General features: G+C 38.5%; 1 protein-coding gene across 1 annotated transcript; it reads left to right on the plus strand.

Moving 5' to 3' along the window:
* Positions 1-892: 892 nt before the first annotated feature.
* LOC110141654 (biorientation of chromosomes in cell division protein 1) lies at positions 893-2,351 on the plus strand. Its single transcript, XM_020900611.2, is given in 2 exon segments — positions 893-1,067; positions 1,070-2,351. Coding segments are annotated over 2 exon segments (540 nt in total). The 5' UTR covers positions 893-1,012; the 3' UTR covers positions 1,555-2,351.
* The last annotated feature ends 12,931 nt before the right edge of the window (positions 2,352-15,282 follow it).

Raw genomic sequence — 15,282 nt, forward strand, 5'->3', positions numbered from 1 at the left:
ATTTACCCATGTATCCATTCAGCAATCGATTATTTTTATACTTACATCTATAGAAGAGGCTGTCTATCTACCATTCATTCATATGGCTATTTATTACCCTCTCTCCATCTTTGTAAACATAAAAAAAAAAAATTCTGAGGATATGAACTAAACTGATAAAAACAGATATGCTGGATGTTGGAGTGGACAAGGGAAATTTTTTCTCTTGTTTTGAGAAAAAGTCTCGAGACATTATAATGTCTCATAAGGAGAATCCTGTAATGAATTTTGTGTTCTTAAGCTCTATTTAGTAATTAAACAAAGCCCATGACACTATCTCCTTGTTGAAAGTATAGTATCCTATGTCAGAAGATGCTTTGCCTATGTTCTCTTCTAAGAGTTTTATGGTATTGTGTTTAAGCCTTAAATTTATTTTGAGTTTATTTTTATGTATGGTATGAGAGAGTGTTCTGACTTCACTGATTTACATGTGACTGTCTAACTTGCCTGACACCACTTGCTGAAGAGACTGTCTTTTCCCCTGTATATTTTTGTCTTCTTTGTGGAAGATTAATTGACCATAGATGTGTGGGTTTATTTCTTGACTCTGTATTCTGTTCCATTGATCCATATGTCTGCCAATATCATGCTGTTTTGATTACTATAGCTTTGGAGTATTGTCTGAAGTCCTGATTTGTTCTTTTTCCTCAGGATTGCTTTGGCAATTCTGGGTCCTTTATGACTCCATGTAAATTTTTAGGATTATTTGTTGTATTTCTGTGAAAAATGTCATGGGTAATTTGATAAGGATTGAATTAAATCTGTAGATTGTGGTTTCCGCCGCCTCTGGCAGCAGCTCCGCTACCTGAAAGACTCTCGCAGCCGCTGTCGACGCCCTTCCTCCTCCGTCCCCCCCACCCCGCCGCCGCCGCTTTCACCTTTTCGGGCCCCTCCGCCACCTCTCCACGACCTAGGCCCTCTGTTCCTGAGAGGAAGCCTTACTCGGGCCCCTTCGCGGGCCCGGTGCGCAGCCATGGCTGACGGTTGGTGCAGCGGGGGCACCAGTGCGGTGGGTGGTGGCGGCTCGGACCGGCCTCGGCGGGGGCGGCGGCTGGCGGGAGCGGCGGCCCCATCAACCCGGCATCACTGCCCCCCGGCGACCCACAGCTCATCGCGCTCACCGCGGAGCAACTCAAGAGCCGGGGTCTCTTTGACAGCTTCCGCAGGGACTGCCTGGCCGACGTGGACACCAAGCCAGCTTACCAAAACCTGAGGCAAAAAGTGGATAATTTTGTGTCAACACATCTGGACAAGCAGGAATGGAATCCCACGATGAACAAAAACCAATTGCGAAATGGTCTGAGGCAGAGTGTGGTTCAGTCAGGGATGTTGGAAGCTGGAGTGGACAGAATTATTTCCCAGGTGGTGGATCCCAAACTGAACCACATCTTCAGACCACAGATAGAACGAGCAATTCATGAGTTCCTGGCAGCCCAGAAAAAAGAAGCCGTGCCAGCACCACCTCCAGAGCCTGAAAGCCAGGACCCTGCTGCTCCATCCCAGGACGCTTCCTAAAAATATGCCTGACATGTTTTGGAAGCTCCATTGAATTAATGGTGAAGACCTGGATTCGGTTACATAAGAGCACAACTTCAGAATGAAGACAGGCCGAAGTCCTCACTGACTTCAGAATTCAATGCTGACCGTGGGGCGGTGTCCAGAGGGAATAGGGAGCAAGTGGGGCTATGGAAAAGTTGACCATGTGAGCCCCCACATTGTGCTGCCGTCCAGCTAACCTGTCCAAGAGGGTGACGCCCCGCAGACACTACAGACATACTAAGAAACACTACATCACTTTGGGGTTTGTCCTGAAGCGAACCTTTGTACTTGAACTTAGAGACTGTGTATGGATTTTAGGGTTTGTGCTTGAGGATAATCAGAAGCTACAGCGAAGGGACATAACCAGTCCTAAAGATGCAGTTTCAAAGAATTGACAGTAAAAGTTAGCCAGGGGTGGTAGGGTTTTAACAATGCTTATTTGATACTATCAGTTTCTGAGAGTTGCAAATCAGAGTTTACAAGCCAGTAGCATCAAACAGCTATAAGGTCACTGTGACCCCCTTATAGGTGACTCTTTAGCTTCCACTTCCTTTCCCCTGCAAGAGGTGTCAAGAGCAGGACCCTGGAATGCCTGAGGAGATGCAGACTTAAGTGCAATGAGAAACATTGGCAGGCTCTCCGTCTAGGGCTTCTTCCTGTCCTGCATGGGCTAGTGAGTTGGGTGTGTTTATTTTATTCTCATGTTTGTGTTTAGAAAGTGAATAAAGGGACTTGAGTTTTGTAATTAAAAAAAAATAAATAAAAATAAAAAATCTGTAGATTGCTTTGGGTAGTATAGTCATTTTAACAATACTAATTCTTCCTCTATTAGAAAACTTTAATTTGAAGTTTAAATTCCCCATATTTTAAGACATGCTTCTTTCAGTTTTTTTGGTATATTACTTTTAATAATATATTAATAGTGGTATACTTTTCTTATTTGATTACACAAAACTAAGTTTAGGATCCTACATGAAAAAAATAGACTTTGGGATGTTTGTTTTGTCCATTCTTTATATTGTGTCTATTTTCTTTTCCCAGAAAAAGAATTTTTTTTTTTCTGTAGTGTATCTCAAGGCTTCATATCAGTTTACTAGGGCTCTCAAAGTTCTCTGAGTAGACATAATCTAGTGATTTACCACTTACTTACTTATAATACTCTATAGAGTATTCTTGCTTTCCTGATAGCTCAGTTGGTAAAGAATCCACCTGCAATTCAGGAGACCCGGTTCAATTCCTGGGCTGGGAAAAATCTTCTAGAGAAGGGATAGGATACCCACTCCAGTATTCTCGGGCTTCCCTTGTGGCTCAGCTGGTAAAGAATCCACCTGCACTGCAGGAGACCTGGATTCGATCCCTGGGTTGGGAAGATCCCTTGGAAAAGGGAAAGACTACCTACTCCAGTATTCTGGCCTGGAGAATTCCATAGACTGTGTAGTCCATGGGGTCACAAAGAGTCTGACACAACTGAGAGACTTATTTTATAGAGTATTCCAGAATCCATTCTCAAAGTCCCATATCTTAAGGAACCTACACCTCTTACTGGAAAAGAGGAAGGAATAGTGGAAGTCCTTACCTAAAGGCCCACATTCAATCATTCATCTGTTGTTATTCTCTGCTGGTGTGTATCAGCTATCCGGAAGTTGTGCTATTAGATTTTCAAATGGAGTTCTATCTAGTATCTAAGATAGCATGTATATTTTATCACATTCCCATGTCCTTTTTGACTTCACAATAGTCTGAAGGATATGTGATCCTTGATTCTTTGCTCTTCATTATAATTACAATTTTAAGCAGCTTTTCTAGTTTATCTAAGAATAATAATCAAAACTGTGATTTGTGATTTGCTATAAAGTATTTTTTTGTTGTTGGACAGTTAGCTAATGGATATTTATGAAAACAAATAATTTTATTACAATGTTTTAAATAAATAATTTACATATTCCTGGTAATATAGCTATTTGAAATACAAAGAGTATAAACCTGGGTTGTCATGGATACATATGTTTAGAAGCTTAGTCCATAAATTTATTACAAAATTGACTGTTTTCAGTATGTAATCTAGTGTAACCAAAAAACCACTATTGTAATGAGATTCATTTTCTTTTTCACCAAGGTTATTTCATTAAGCATACTGCTCCTTAATTGTGTGTGTGTGTTTTCCTCTAAAGACATTATGTTGCTAAAGGGCACAGTTTAAACTGTGTGTCAGAATGACTGATCAGTAGTTTGGGTTGACTTTTGCTACCTTTCCTTTCTCTTGCTGATATGTCAAGTCAGGTCTGTATAAAACCCAAAGAATAATGCTTATTATAATGTGTTAGGCCAACCACTGGGGAGCTCATAGAAATTTAATTGACCCAAACAGGGAAAAAAGGTAAAACCCTTGCTCCTCCAAAAAATGTCCCCAAATTTCACTGTGCTCTGCTTTTTAAGGATACAAGAGCAATTACTAAAAGCAGACTAGAAGCGAAAAACAAATTGATACCTAAGAAAGTAGGGGAAAGAGAATATGAATATGTTGGTGGAACCAGATATAGGTCAGGTTGCCCATGAGCAAAGAGTTAGATAAAAATAATTGGATTTACATGTATTTTACATGTAAATCCATGGCTGATTCATGTCAATGTATGGCAAAAACCACTACAATATTGTAAAGTAATTAGCCTCCAACTAATAAAAATAAATGGGAAAAAAAATTGTAAAAGGTTTTTTAGTTTGTTTGAATAGGCCAAGATTGCATAAGACTAAAATTAAAGTGATCAGGTGAAACTTTTTAAGGTAACTTTCTTGGATAAAACATGTTGCTCCTGGCTACACAGATTTGAAAATCATGAACCTTATTAAATTTGGAACTCTTACTCATTTTTGTGTTTTTTCTTACCATAAGTTTGGCCAGAAAGTAAGGGATATTTTGCTAAAACAGAGAAAACATACATTTTGTTTGAGGACTGAAAAATATAAAAGGAAGTTTAGAATGTATATTTGTTTCTTAGTATATATATTTTATTGAAGTATAGTTGACTTACAGTGTTTCAGGTGCACAGCAATTGATTCATTAATCAGTTCAGTTCAATTCAGTCCCTCAGCTATGTCTGACTGTTTGTGACCCCATGAACTGCAGCATGCCAGGCCTCTCTGTCCATCACCAACTCTCAGAGTTTACCCAAACTCATATCCATTGAGTTGGTAATGCCATCCAACCACCTCATTCTCTGTCATCCCCTTCTCCTCCTGCCCTCAGTCTTTCCCAGCATCAGGGTCTTTCCCAATGAGTCAGCTCTTCACATCAGGTACCCAAAGTATTTGAGTTTCAGCTTCAACATCAGTCCTTCCAATGAACACCCAGGACTGATCTCCTTTAGGATGGACTGGTTGGATCTCCTTGCAGTCCAAGGGACTCTCAAGAGTCTTCTCCAACACCAGCCCACACAGTTCAAAAGCATCAATTCTTCAGCGCTCAGCTTTCTTCACAGTCCAACTCTCACATCCATACATGACCACTGGAAAAACCATAGCCTTGACTAGACGGACCCTTGTTGGCAAAGTAATGTCTCTGCTTTTTAATATGCTATGTAGGTTGGTCATAACTTTCCTTCCAAGGAGTAGGTATCTTTTAATTTCATGGCTGCAATCACCATCTGCAGTGATTCTGGAGCCCCCAAAAATAAAGTCTGCCACTGTTTCCCGATCTATTTGCCATGAAGTGATGGGACCGGATGCCATGATCTTAGTTTTCTGAATATTGAACTTTAAGTCAACTTTTTCATTCTCCTCTTTCACTTTCATCAAGAGGCTCTTTAGTTCTTCTTCACTTTCTGCCATAAGGGTGGTATCATCTGCATGTCTGAGGTTACTGATATTTCTCCCAGCAATCTTGATTCCAGCTTATGCTTCTTCCAGCCCAGCATTTCTCATGATGTACTCTGCATCTAAGTTAAATAAGCAGGCTGACAATATACACCCTTGACCTACTCCTTTTCCTATTTGGAACCAGTCTGTTGTTCCACATCCAGTTCTAACTGTTGCTTCCTGACCTGCATATAGGTTTCTCAAGAGGCAGGTCAGGTGGTCTGGGTATTCCCATTTCTTTCAGAATTTTCCAGTTTACTGTGATTCACACAATCAGAGTCTTTGGCATAGTCAATAAAGCAGAAATAGATGTTTTTCTGGAACTTTCTTGCTTTTTCAATGATCCAGCAGATGTTGGCAATTTGATCTCTGGTTCCTCTGCCTTTTCTAAATGCAGCTTGAACATCTGGAAGTTCACGGTTCACATATTGCTGAAGCCTGGCTTGGAGAATTTTGAACATTACTTTTCTAGTATGTGACATTAGTGCAATTGTGCGGTAGTTTGAGCATTCTTTGGCATTGCCTTTCTTTGGGATTGGAATGAAAACTGACCTTTTCCAGTCCTGTGGCCACTGATGAGTTTTCCAAATTAGCTGACATGTTGAGTGAAGCACTTTCACAGCATCATCTTTCAGGATTTGAAATAGCTCAACTGGAATTCCATCACCTCCACTAGTTTTGTTCGTAGTGATGCTTCCTAAGGCCCACTTGACTTCACAGTCCAGGATGTCTGGCTCTAGGTTAGTGATCACACCATCATGATTATATGGGTTGTGAAGATCTTTTCTGTATAGTTCTTCCGTGTATTCTTGCCACCTCTTCTTAATATCTTCTGCTTCTGTTAGGTCCCTAATATTTCTGTCCTTTATTGAGCCCATCTTTGCATGAAATGTTCCCTTGGTATCTCTAATTTTCTTGAAGAGATCTCTAGTCTTTCCCATTCTGTTATTTTCCTCTGTCTCTTTGCATTGATCGCTGAGGAGGTCTTTCTTATCTCTCCTTGCTATTCTTTGGAACTCTGCATTCAGTTATACATGTACACATATATTAGTTTTGAAATTATTTGCCACTTGGTTATTACAAGATATTGACTGTAGTTTCCTGTTCTGTACAGTAAACCTTTGTTGCTTGTTGCATATCTTTTTTTTTTAATTAGAAATCTAGCATTCTATTCATACTAAGTCAAACAAATAGAATCAAAATGTCATAAATTTTTTAGTTAGGCAAAATTCATAGGTTTTCTAAAATATATATATTGTGTATATTATTTATATATATGAATACAAAAGTTTTTCTACTATGCCTAATAAAGGCTTGAGAAAGAACCTCAAAAAAAAAAATAGAAGAGATGGAGAAATTGGAAAACAAGCTAAATGGGAGCATTGAGTATGAAATAGAAGTGAAACAACTAGTTAAAAGTAAAAGATCATCATAGTGTCCAGTTACTTGCTTTTTTGAAAATTTATTCATTTATTTTAATTGGAGGCTAATTACTTTACGGTATTGTAGTGGTTTTTGCCATACATTGACATGAATCAGCCATAGGTGTACATGTGTTCCCCATCCTGAGCCCCCCTCCCTCTCCCCTCCCCATCCCATCCCTCGGTCATCCCGGTGCACCGGCCCTGAGCACCGTGTCTCCTGCATCGAACCTGGACTGGCGATCTGTTTCACATATGATAATATACATATTTCAATGCTATCCTCTCAAATCATCCCACCCTCGCCTTCTCCCACAGAGTCCAAAATTCTGTTATTTACAACTGTGTCTCTTTTGCTGTCTCGCATATAAGGTCATCATTACCATCTTTCTAAATTTCATATGTATGCATTAATATACTGTATTGCTGTTTTTCTTTCTGACTTACTTCACTCTGTATAATAGGCTCCAGTTTCATCTACCTCATTAGAACTGATTCAAATGCATTCTTTTTAATAACTGAGTAATATCCCATTGAGTATATGTACCATAGCTTTCTTATCCATTCATCTGCCAGTGAGTCCAGTTGTTTTTAAACATGACTGCTCATTAGAAACCTGTCTGGAGGTCTGGAGAAAAAAAATAGCAATACCTATACCTAATAGCAATACCAATTTTTTTTTTTAATTTCAAGATAATTCTGATATGCATCTGGATTTTAAAGTGATTACAGGTTTTTCTATTAAATCATAGTTTTGATAGTAAGAGTTCTATTATTTTTCAGTTGACCAATCATAATACAATGGTATTGAGTAATAGTTACATAATCACAATAGTAAAAGCTATTTATCAGTTTCACAATCCATAGCCAGACAAAAAATAAAATATAGTTACAATTGCAAGCCATAATGGGAACATGATTAACTAAACAGTATAAAATAATTGCATATAATTCATGGGGGGGGGTCAAGCTAAGTGATGTGGTAAGTGGAAGTGCATACATGCACATGTTTTCATCTGCCCAGCCAGTCTATGTCTTTTGGTTGGTGATTTAATCCACTTGCATTTAAGGTAATTATCAATTAGTATGATCCTACTAACCATTTCTTTGATTGTTTTGGGTTTATTTTCTGTTCTGTAGGTCTGGGCTTCCCTGGTAGCTCAGCTGGTAAAGAATCCGCCCTCAAGGCAGTAGACCTGGGTTCAGTCTCTGGGTTGGGAAGATCCCCTGGAGGAGGAAAAGGCTACCCACTCCAGTATTCTGGCCTGGAGAATTCCATGGAGTGTATAGTCCATGGGGTCACAAAGAGTCGGACACGACTGAATGACTTTCACTTTCTGTAGGTCTTTTCCTTCTCTTGTGTTTCCTGCCTAGAGAAGTTCCTTTAGCATTTGTTGTAAAGCTGATTTGGTGGTGCTGAATTCTCCTAACTGTTACTTGTCTGGAAAGCATTTGATTTCTCCATCATATCTGAATGAGAGTCTTGCTGGGTAGAGTATTCTTGGTTATAGGTTCTTTTCTTTCATCACTTTAAATATATTGTGCCATTCCCTTCTGGCTTGTAGAGTTTCTGTTGAGAAATCAGCTGAGAGCCTGATGGTAGTCCTCTTTTATGTCATTTGTCATGTTTCCCTTGTTGCTTTTAATATTTTATCTTTGTCTTTAATTTTTGTCATTTTGATTAGTATGTATCATGGTGTGTTTGTCTTAGGTTTATCCTGCCTGAGACTCTCTCTGCTTCCTGGACTTGGTTGACTATTTTCTTTCCTATGTTAGGAAAGTTTTCAACTATTATCACTTCAAATATTTTCTCAGGTACTTTCTCTCTTCTCCTTCTGGGACCCCTATAATGTTCACACATTTAATGTTGTCCTAGAGGTCTCTTAGGCTGTCTTCATTTCTTTTTCTCTGTATTCTGTTCTGAAGCATTAATTTCCACCATTCTGTACTCCAGGTCATTTATCCATTCTTCTGCCTCAGTTATTCTGCTGTTGATTCCTTCTAGTGTAGCACTCATCTGTCTGTTCTTTAGTTCTTCGAGGTCTTTGGTAAACATTTCTTGCATCTTCTCCATTGTTTGCCCAAGATCCTGGATCATCTTTACTATCATTATTCTGATTCTTTTTCTGGAAGTTTGCCCGTCTCCACTTCATTTAGATGTTTTTCTGGGTTTTTATCTTGTCCCTTCATCTGGGACATAACTTTTTGCTTTTTCATTGTGATTAACTTTCTGTAATATGGTTTTTGTTTTAGCTGCTAAGGGACTGTGCTTCTTCTTGCTTCTGTCTGCCCTCTGGTAGATGAGCTTAAGAGGCTTGTGTAAGCTTCCTGATGGGAGGGACTGATGGTGGGAAAAACTGTCTTGCTCTGGTGGGCAGGGCCTTGCTCAGTAAAGCTTTAATCCAATTATCTGCTGATGGGTGGGGTTGCACTTCCTCCCTGTTAGTTGTCTGGTCTGAGGCAACCCAGCCCTGGGTTCTATGGTAGGGTTAATGGAGAACTCCAAGAGGGTTTACTCCAAGGGAGACCTTCCCCGCCTGATGCTTCCCTGTGGTGAGCCCCTGCAGACCCATGTCTCCACAGGAAACCCTCCAACACTAGCAGGCAGTTTTGATTCAGTCTCCTGTGGGATCCCTGCTCCTTTCCTCTTGGTCTTGGTGTGCACAAGATTTTGTTTGTGCCCTCCAAGAGTGTAGTCTCTGTTTCCCCCAGTCCTGTGGAAGTCCTATAATCAAATCCCACTAGCCTGCATGACCAGATTCCCTGGCGATTCCCAGTCCCTTTGTCAGATTCCCAGGCTGGGGAGCCTGACATGGTGTTCAGAACCTGCCTCACAGTGGGAGAACTTCTTTGGTATTGTTGTTCTCTGGTCTGAGGGTCACTTACCCAGCGAGTATGGAATTTTATTTTATCATGATTGCACCCCTCCTACCATCTCGCTGTGACTTCTTTTATGTCTTTTTGGTAGATTCCAGCATCCTCCCATCGATGGTTGTTCAACAGCTGGTTGGAATTTTGATGTTCTCACAGGAAGAGATGAGCACATGTCCTTGTCCTCTACCGTCTTAGAATGTACATTTTTAAAAGCCAGCTCTACTAACTGATATAGTTAATGGGATACGTTTCTATCAGTGGAAAAATACTAAACTGCTTTGAAGATTGTATACTGTTTATATAAAGTAACAGAATCTGACAGTGCATGAAAAATGCATCTTCACATAGGCAGAAGAGACAGCTTTAATATAAATTGCTAGACAAGCTTCTTTTTATAAATCATCAGTGAAAAATAAATGAGGATGTTACCTTTGTTAAAGTTAGTGTGCTCAAATTAGCTTGGTTGATGTTTTTTGATAATCTGATTTGAATTCTAATATTTAAACATTAGGTTTGAACTCAGGTTAAATTATATGTATAAAATGTATAGAATAATGAAAAGTTTTAAGCAGAATATAGCTGTGAACATACTAGGTAGCTATTCAACATATGCTTGTTGGAGATACTGCTGGGTGAATTTTCTAATATGGCTCACCATGTTTTTGGTGTTATGAATTTGATAGGAACATTAAAATGTCAGTATAAAAAAATAAAAAAAAATAAAATGTCAGTATAAAACATTCCACTATTTCAATGTGTAAATAATTTGGGTTACAGATAGCAATGGCTATTTGGCATAAGCAGCTGTAGTAATTTCTGCATGCTCTGTTTCCTCACAGAAATGAAATAAGAGACAACTTGGCGAATGCTAAATTTTTACAAAAGAATCACAAGCTTATCCAATAACATTGCTCAAGTAGATGGAGGGAGACTATTAAAGACAGAAAGAGTTTAGTGGAGGTAGGAATGAAGTGCCATCACTCCTATAGTGAAGTGTGTGGTATGACAGAGGTTGGGCGTGAGGGAAGCTGTGCATAGAAGATGTAACATTTGAGCTAGTTCAGAGGATGATCACAAGTCAGCCAAGTAGATTGGGAAAGGAGCACTGGAAGGAGTGGTGTGGCAGACTCCACCTGTACTTTCAGCTCATTTCAGTGCACACTGGCTCAACTTAAAATTCCTCACATCTGTGTGTCCTTGTTTGAGAATTTTGGCTGCTAGAGCCCTGTGTGGTGATCTGGAGTAGTGAGTCACTCAGTCGTGTCTGACTCTGCGATCCCATGGGCTATACAGTCCATGGAATTCTCCAGGCCAGAATTCTGGAGTGGGTAGCCTTTCCCTTCTCCAGGGGATCTTCCCAACACAGGGAGCAAATCCAGGTCTACTGCATTGCAGGAGGATTCTTTACCAGCTCAGCCACATCTGGAAGTGCTGGTGAATAAAATTCTTCTTACTGGGCTCCTGAGAGTAGCCCCCAAATAATGACTAATAGGTGTTGGTGTACAAATGCCCTGGCTCCCTCAGTCTTTGGGTGGGATAACTCTGGGAAGCAGATTCTGCAGCATACAAAGCATCCCAATGATGCAAAGCTCCAAGTGCTTACTTAGTAACATCCTCATTGTCTTTCCCCTAACTTGTCTCACTTCCTACTTTCCTTCTGTGTTTCCTGGTAGAACTACCAAACACACTTCTTAGCCTCAAATTCTTGTTCCAGGGTTTGTCCTGGAGGGAGTTCAACCTCACATATTTAAGACATTTCATAACAGAGTGGCCACCATGTCCAAAGGCATCTTGTAGATGCCTTGTCAAGAAATTTCCCAGCTCAAGCTCTTCTCTTGAGAAATAGGAAACTGGAGGTCTAGAGAGATTGATGTCTGGTCCAGTGTTACAAACAGTAAAGAAAGAATTCTACATTTTGGACTCCAAGTTTAGTGTTTGACACTAGTCAGCATTAACATTTTTTGTATAACAAAGGTAAATCTTAAGACAGAAATATTACAGCAGTGACAAAACCTTTTCTGCTCAGTTTTGAAAACATTCGGACATTGTATACTGGTGTTTTTGATGATATCCTTCATAGATAAGGATCTTAACTGTATTTCAGACCCAGTGAATGGAATTTCAGAAACAATCACAATACAACAAGTATAGTAACAGGGTATTAAAGATGTTATTGCAGAAGAAAAAGCTTCATTTCATGGAAAATCAAGAAGTCATGCCAGCATAATTGGAATTTTTCAGGACAGCAACTAACAGAATTAGAAACATGAGTGAAAGTGGTATATAAAAAAATGTAGTCAGCTTGTGAAATATAATAAAAATATATTGTAAGTGGTAGTAATATTTTAAATTCTATTGTTCATGACCTCAGAGAGATCCTTCAAACACTGCCATGTTTTATTACAGATTCAGTCACATATTGTCCATATAATCTCATTAACTCAGAATACTCCAGGTTTGTTTTGAAAAGTCCCTTTAACTTAATAAATAATGCACAGAAACAAAAGGATATCTTGGAACCAAAAGAGGAGTGAGGAATGACCTACTTGGAATCATCAGAAAAAGAATAGAATCAGAATCAGAGGTCAAAGGGTAGAGTTATATCCATCCTCAAACTAAAAATTAGATGTTCATAGTTTGTTACAATAATTTTGAACTTGAAAATCCACCTTAAATATGAGTTTTAGTATTTTTGTATTTATGTTAAATACTCAAAATATTTGTAAGTTGTATAAGCATATATAAATCCCTAGTTGCTATTTATAAAGATGTCTGAAGCTAATAAGTACATTGATAAATTATAGTACTTTAATACAACTAATTAAATTATTGAAAGTATCAGTAAGAATCAGAAGCTTAAGAACATGCTAATTGTCTAACTTTCTTAAGTCTTTGTGGAAATATTAATTTTACATCAGAGTTAAATGTATTACATTAATGTACTTGGTTCTTATTAAAAAAAAGTAAAGGTTGTAAAACTGCAACAACAGAAGTCGTATATGCATAATTTTTTATATTTAAACATTATTGAACACATGACAAGTGAGTTGGACATCAGGGTATTATCTGCCTTTTGTTGTCATTCAGTCACTAAGTCATGTCTGATTCTGTGACCCCATGGACTGCAGCACACCATGCTCCTCTGTCCTCCACTATCATCCTGAGTTTGCTCAAACTCATATCCCTTGAGTCGGTGATGCTATCTAACCATTTCATCCTCTGCCACCCTCTTCTTCTTTGGCCTTCAGTCTTTCCCACATCAGGGTCTTTTTCAATGAGTCGGCTCTTCATATCAGGTGACCAAAATATTGGAACTTCAGCTTCAGTATCAGTCCTTCTAGTGAATATTTAGGGTTGATTTCCTTTAGAACTGACTGGTTTGTCTGCCTTCTTCTGAGCATAGTAACTAATTACATTCAAGCACAGCCTCTTGAATCCTGGAAATGACCCCAGACAGAGCCAGCTGCTCTATTCCTCTGCTAAAATCATAGCTTGTTCACATTTATTTTATTATGAATTTCACAGTTATGTGTTTATATAGTATATTAAAATACAGTATTTTCCTGTATACATACATGTATGAATCAGCTGTAAGGCACTAGTCCTGTCACTTGTGTCTCAGGGCCAGGCACATAGTGGAAGCTCAGTAAATGTTTGTGTGGATGGATGGATGGATGAATGAAAGAATTTAAAATATGCTAATTTAGAGCAGTCATTGAGGAAAGTTATTTGCCTGTTGGCTTTAAAGTTACTGTAACATTAAAATATTTTCAAACATCATTCTAGGATGGCACAAAGGACCACACTTGGGTAGATGTCAGGATGCCATATTGAAGAAGAGGAGGAGATAAGAAGAGGTAGAATTAGACAATATTAGGAGGACAGAGAAGGAAAAGGGGAGTAACTATTTTCAAACACCATGCCATTTCTTTTGGAAATGAAAGACATTGTAGAGCAGGAACTTAAAACACTGGAAACAAAGTGCCTGAGTTGAAATCATGCCTCTGCCACTTCTAGCTGTGTGACTGAGGAAGTCAGCTTTTCTGTCCTTCATCCATGATTTGCTTCACAAGGCTGTTATCCTAAAGCATAAGCTGCAAGTAACAGAAAACTTACTAGCTGCTTAAATACTATAGGCTCTTAATTATTTAGTGTAAGTAGAAGTCTCAGAGATGGTCAATTCTGAGTTGGCTCAACAACGCAGGATATGAGGCTGCTGGGTGCCACGTCTGTCTTTTAATCACTCACTCATGGCTTTGAGATGATTGTTACAACTCCAGGCTCTCCCTTCTCAAATGATAGCATCCCAAAGTAGGGACAGGTGGAGGGACAATAAGTGGCTTGGCAAGGGAGCTGCAAGAGAACTTGGTACTTTTCATGTTTTTTAGGAAGGGAAATCTTATCCCCAACCTGCACCTAATTTCTTTCCTTTTTTGATTAGAACTAAAGGTAAGGGAAGCAAGATACAAGCATCTTGTTAGAAAACAAGTATCTTTTTCTTAGCCTTTCCAGCAGAAGAACAAATAAGAAAGTGGTTATGAATGGCAGGTGAGTCACTAGCAGAGTATAGGCCTATTTTGTTATAAGGATTATTACTGTGTATCCTCATGCCTGGCACAGATTTGATATTATTATTACTATTGTTATTATTATCAATACTTATTTGATAAGTATTGTGATTATTACTATAACTACTCTAAAATGTATTGAAGAGAATAAATCCAAAATTTAGTATAGATCTTCAATGGTAATATAGACTCCTTCTTACTGCTTACAGTTCTTTTTATAAATTATTTACTAACTCAGACATTACTATTATTCTCCCGAGTGTTATCTTCACTCCTGCCCTTTCTTTACTGCACCCCCCCACCACTTTGGTCTATGTAAATTGCCAACTAAGAGAAATAGTTTGTTCCTGTTTTCAAGACTGAAATATAAACGATGGTTTTTCTAACATACCAAATAAAATGAGTGAAGACTTTTATTTGAATTATTTTTCCTATATCCTCAGGAATTAAGGTTGAGTTTTACCTCAGAGTTTCACAATGTATAAACTTTTCATTGTAGAGAATCTCTTGAGGTAATAATTTGCCACACAGCCATTTCTATGTGGACTATTTAGCTACAGGAAAATTCATCTCATATGTTGTTCTCATCAATTTAATATTTGAGGATGTCACTTATTTCAGTTACAACGTGAATTGTGGTAAGAGAGGATAGCATTTTGGAGAGATTGAATAGCATGCATTCAGGGAATCAAGTAAGAATACCAAAGAGGTAAACAAAACAAAATGAAAAATAACCTTAGAGAAGAGACAGTAGGATGAAAACAATAAAATCTACAACCAAATTTTTATGCTAGCCAATTAGGAGAGCTCTTTCAATGTACTAATCACTAGTCATATTACACAAATTATGCACTACTATAACTTCAAAGTCAGAAGCCTTGAACAGTAGTATTTTTCATGTTTGTAAGTAGAAAAGCAAATAATCACATTTTAAAAATCAATTTTTATAGCAAGCAGAAACATACATGACTATTTGAAATATATATCAC

Source organism: Odocoileus virginianus, chromosome 18 (genome assembly GCF_023699985.2).
Source record: "Odocoileus virginianus isolate 20LAN1187 ecotype Illinois chromosome 18, Ovbor_1.2, whole genome shotgun sequence".
Lineage (NCBI taxonomy): Eukaryota > Metazoa > Chordata > Mammalia > Artiodactyla > Cervidae > Odocoileus > Odocoileus virginianus.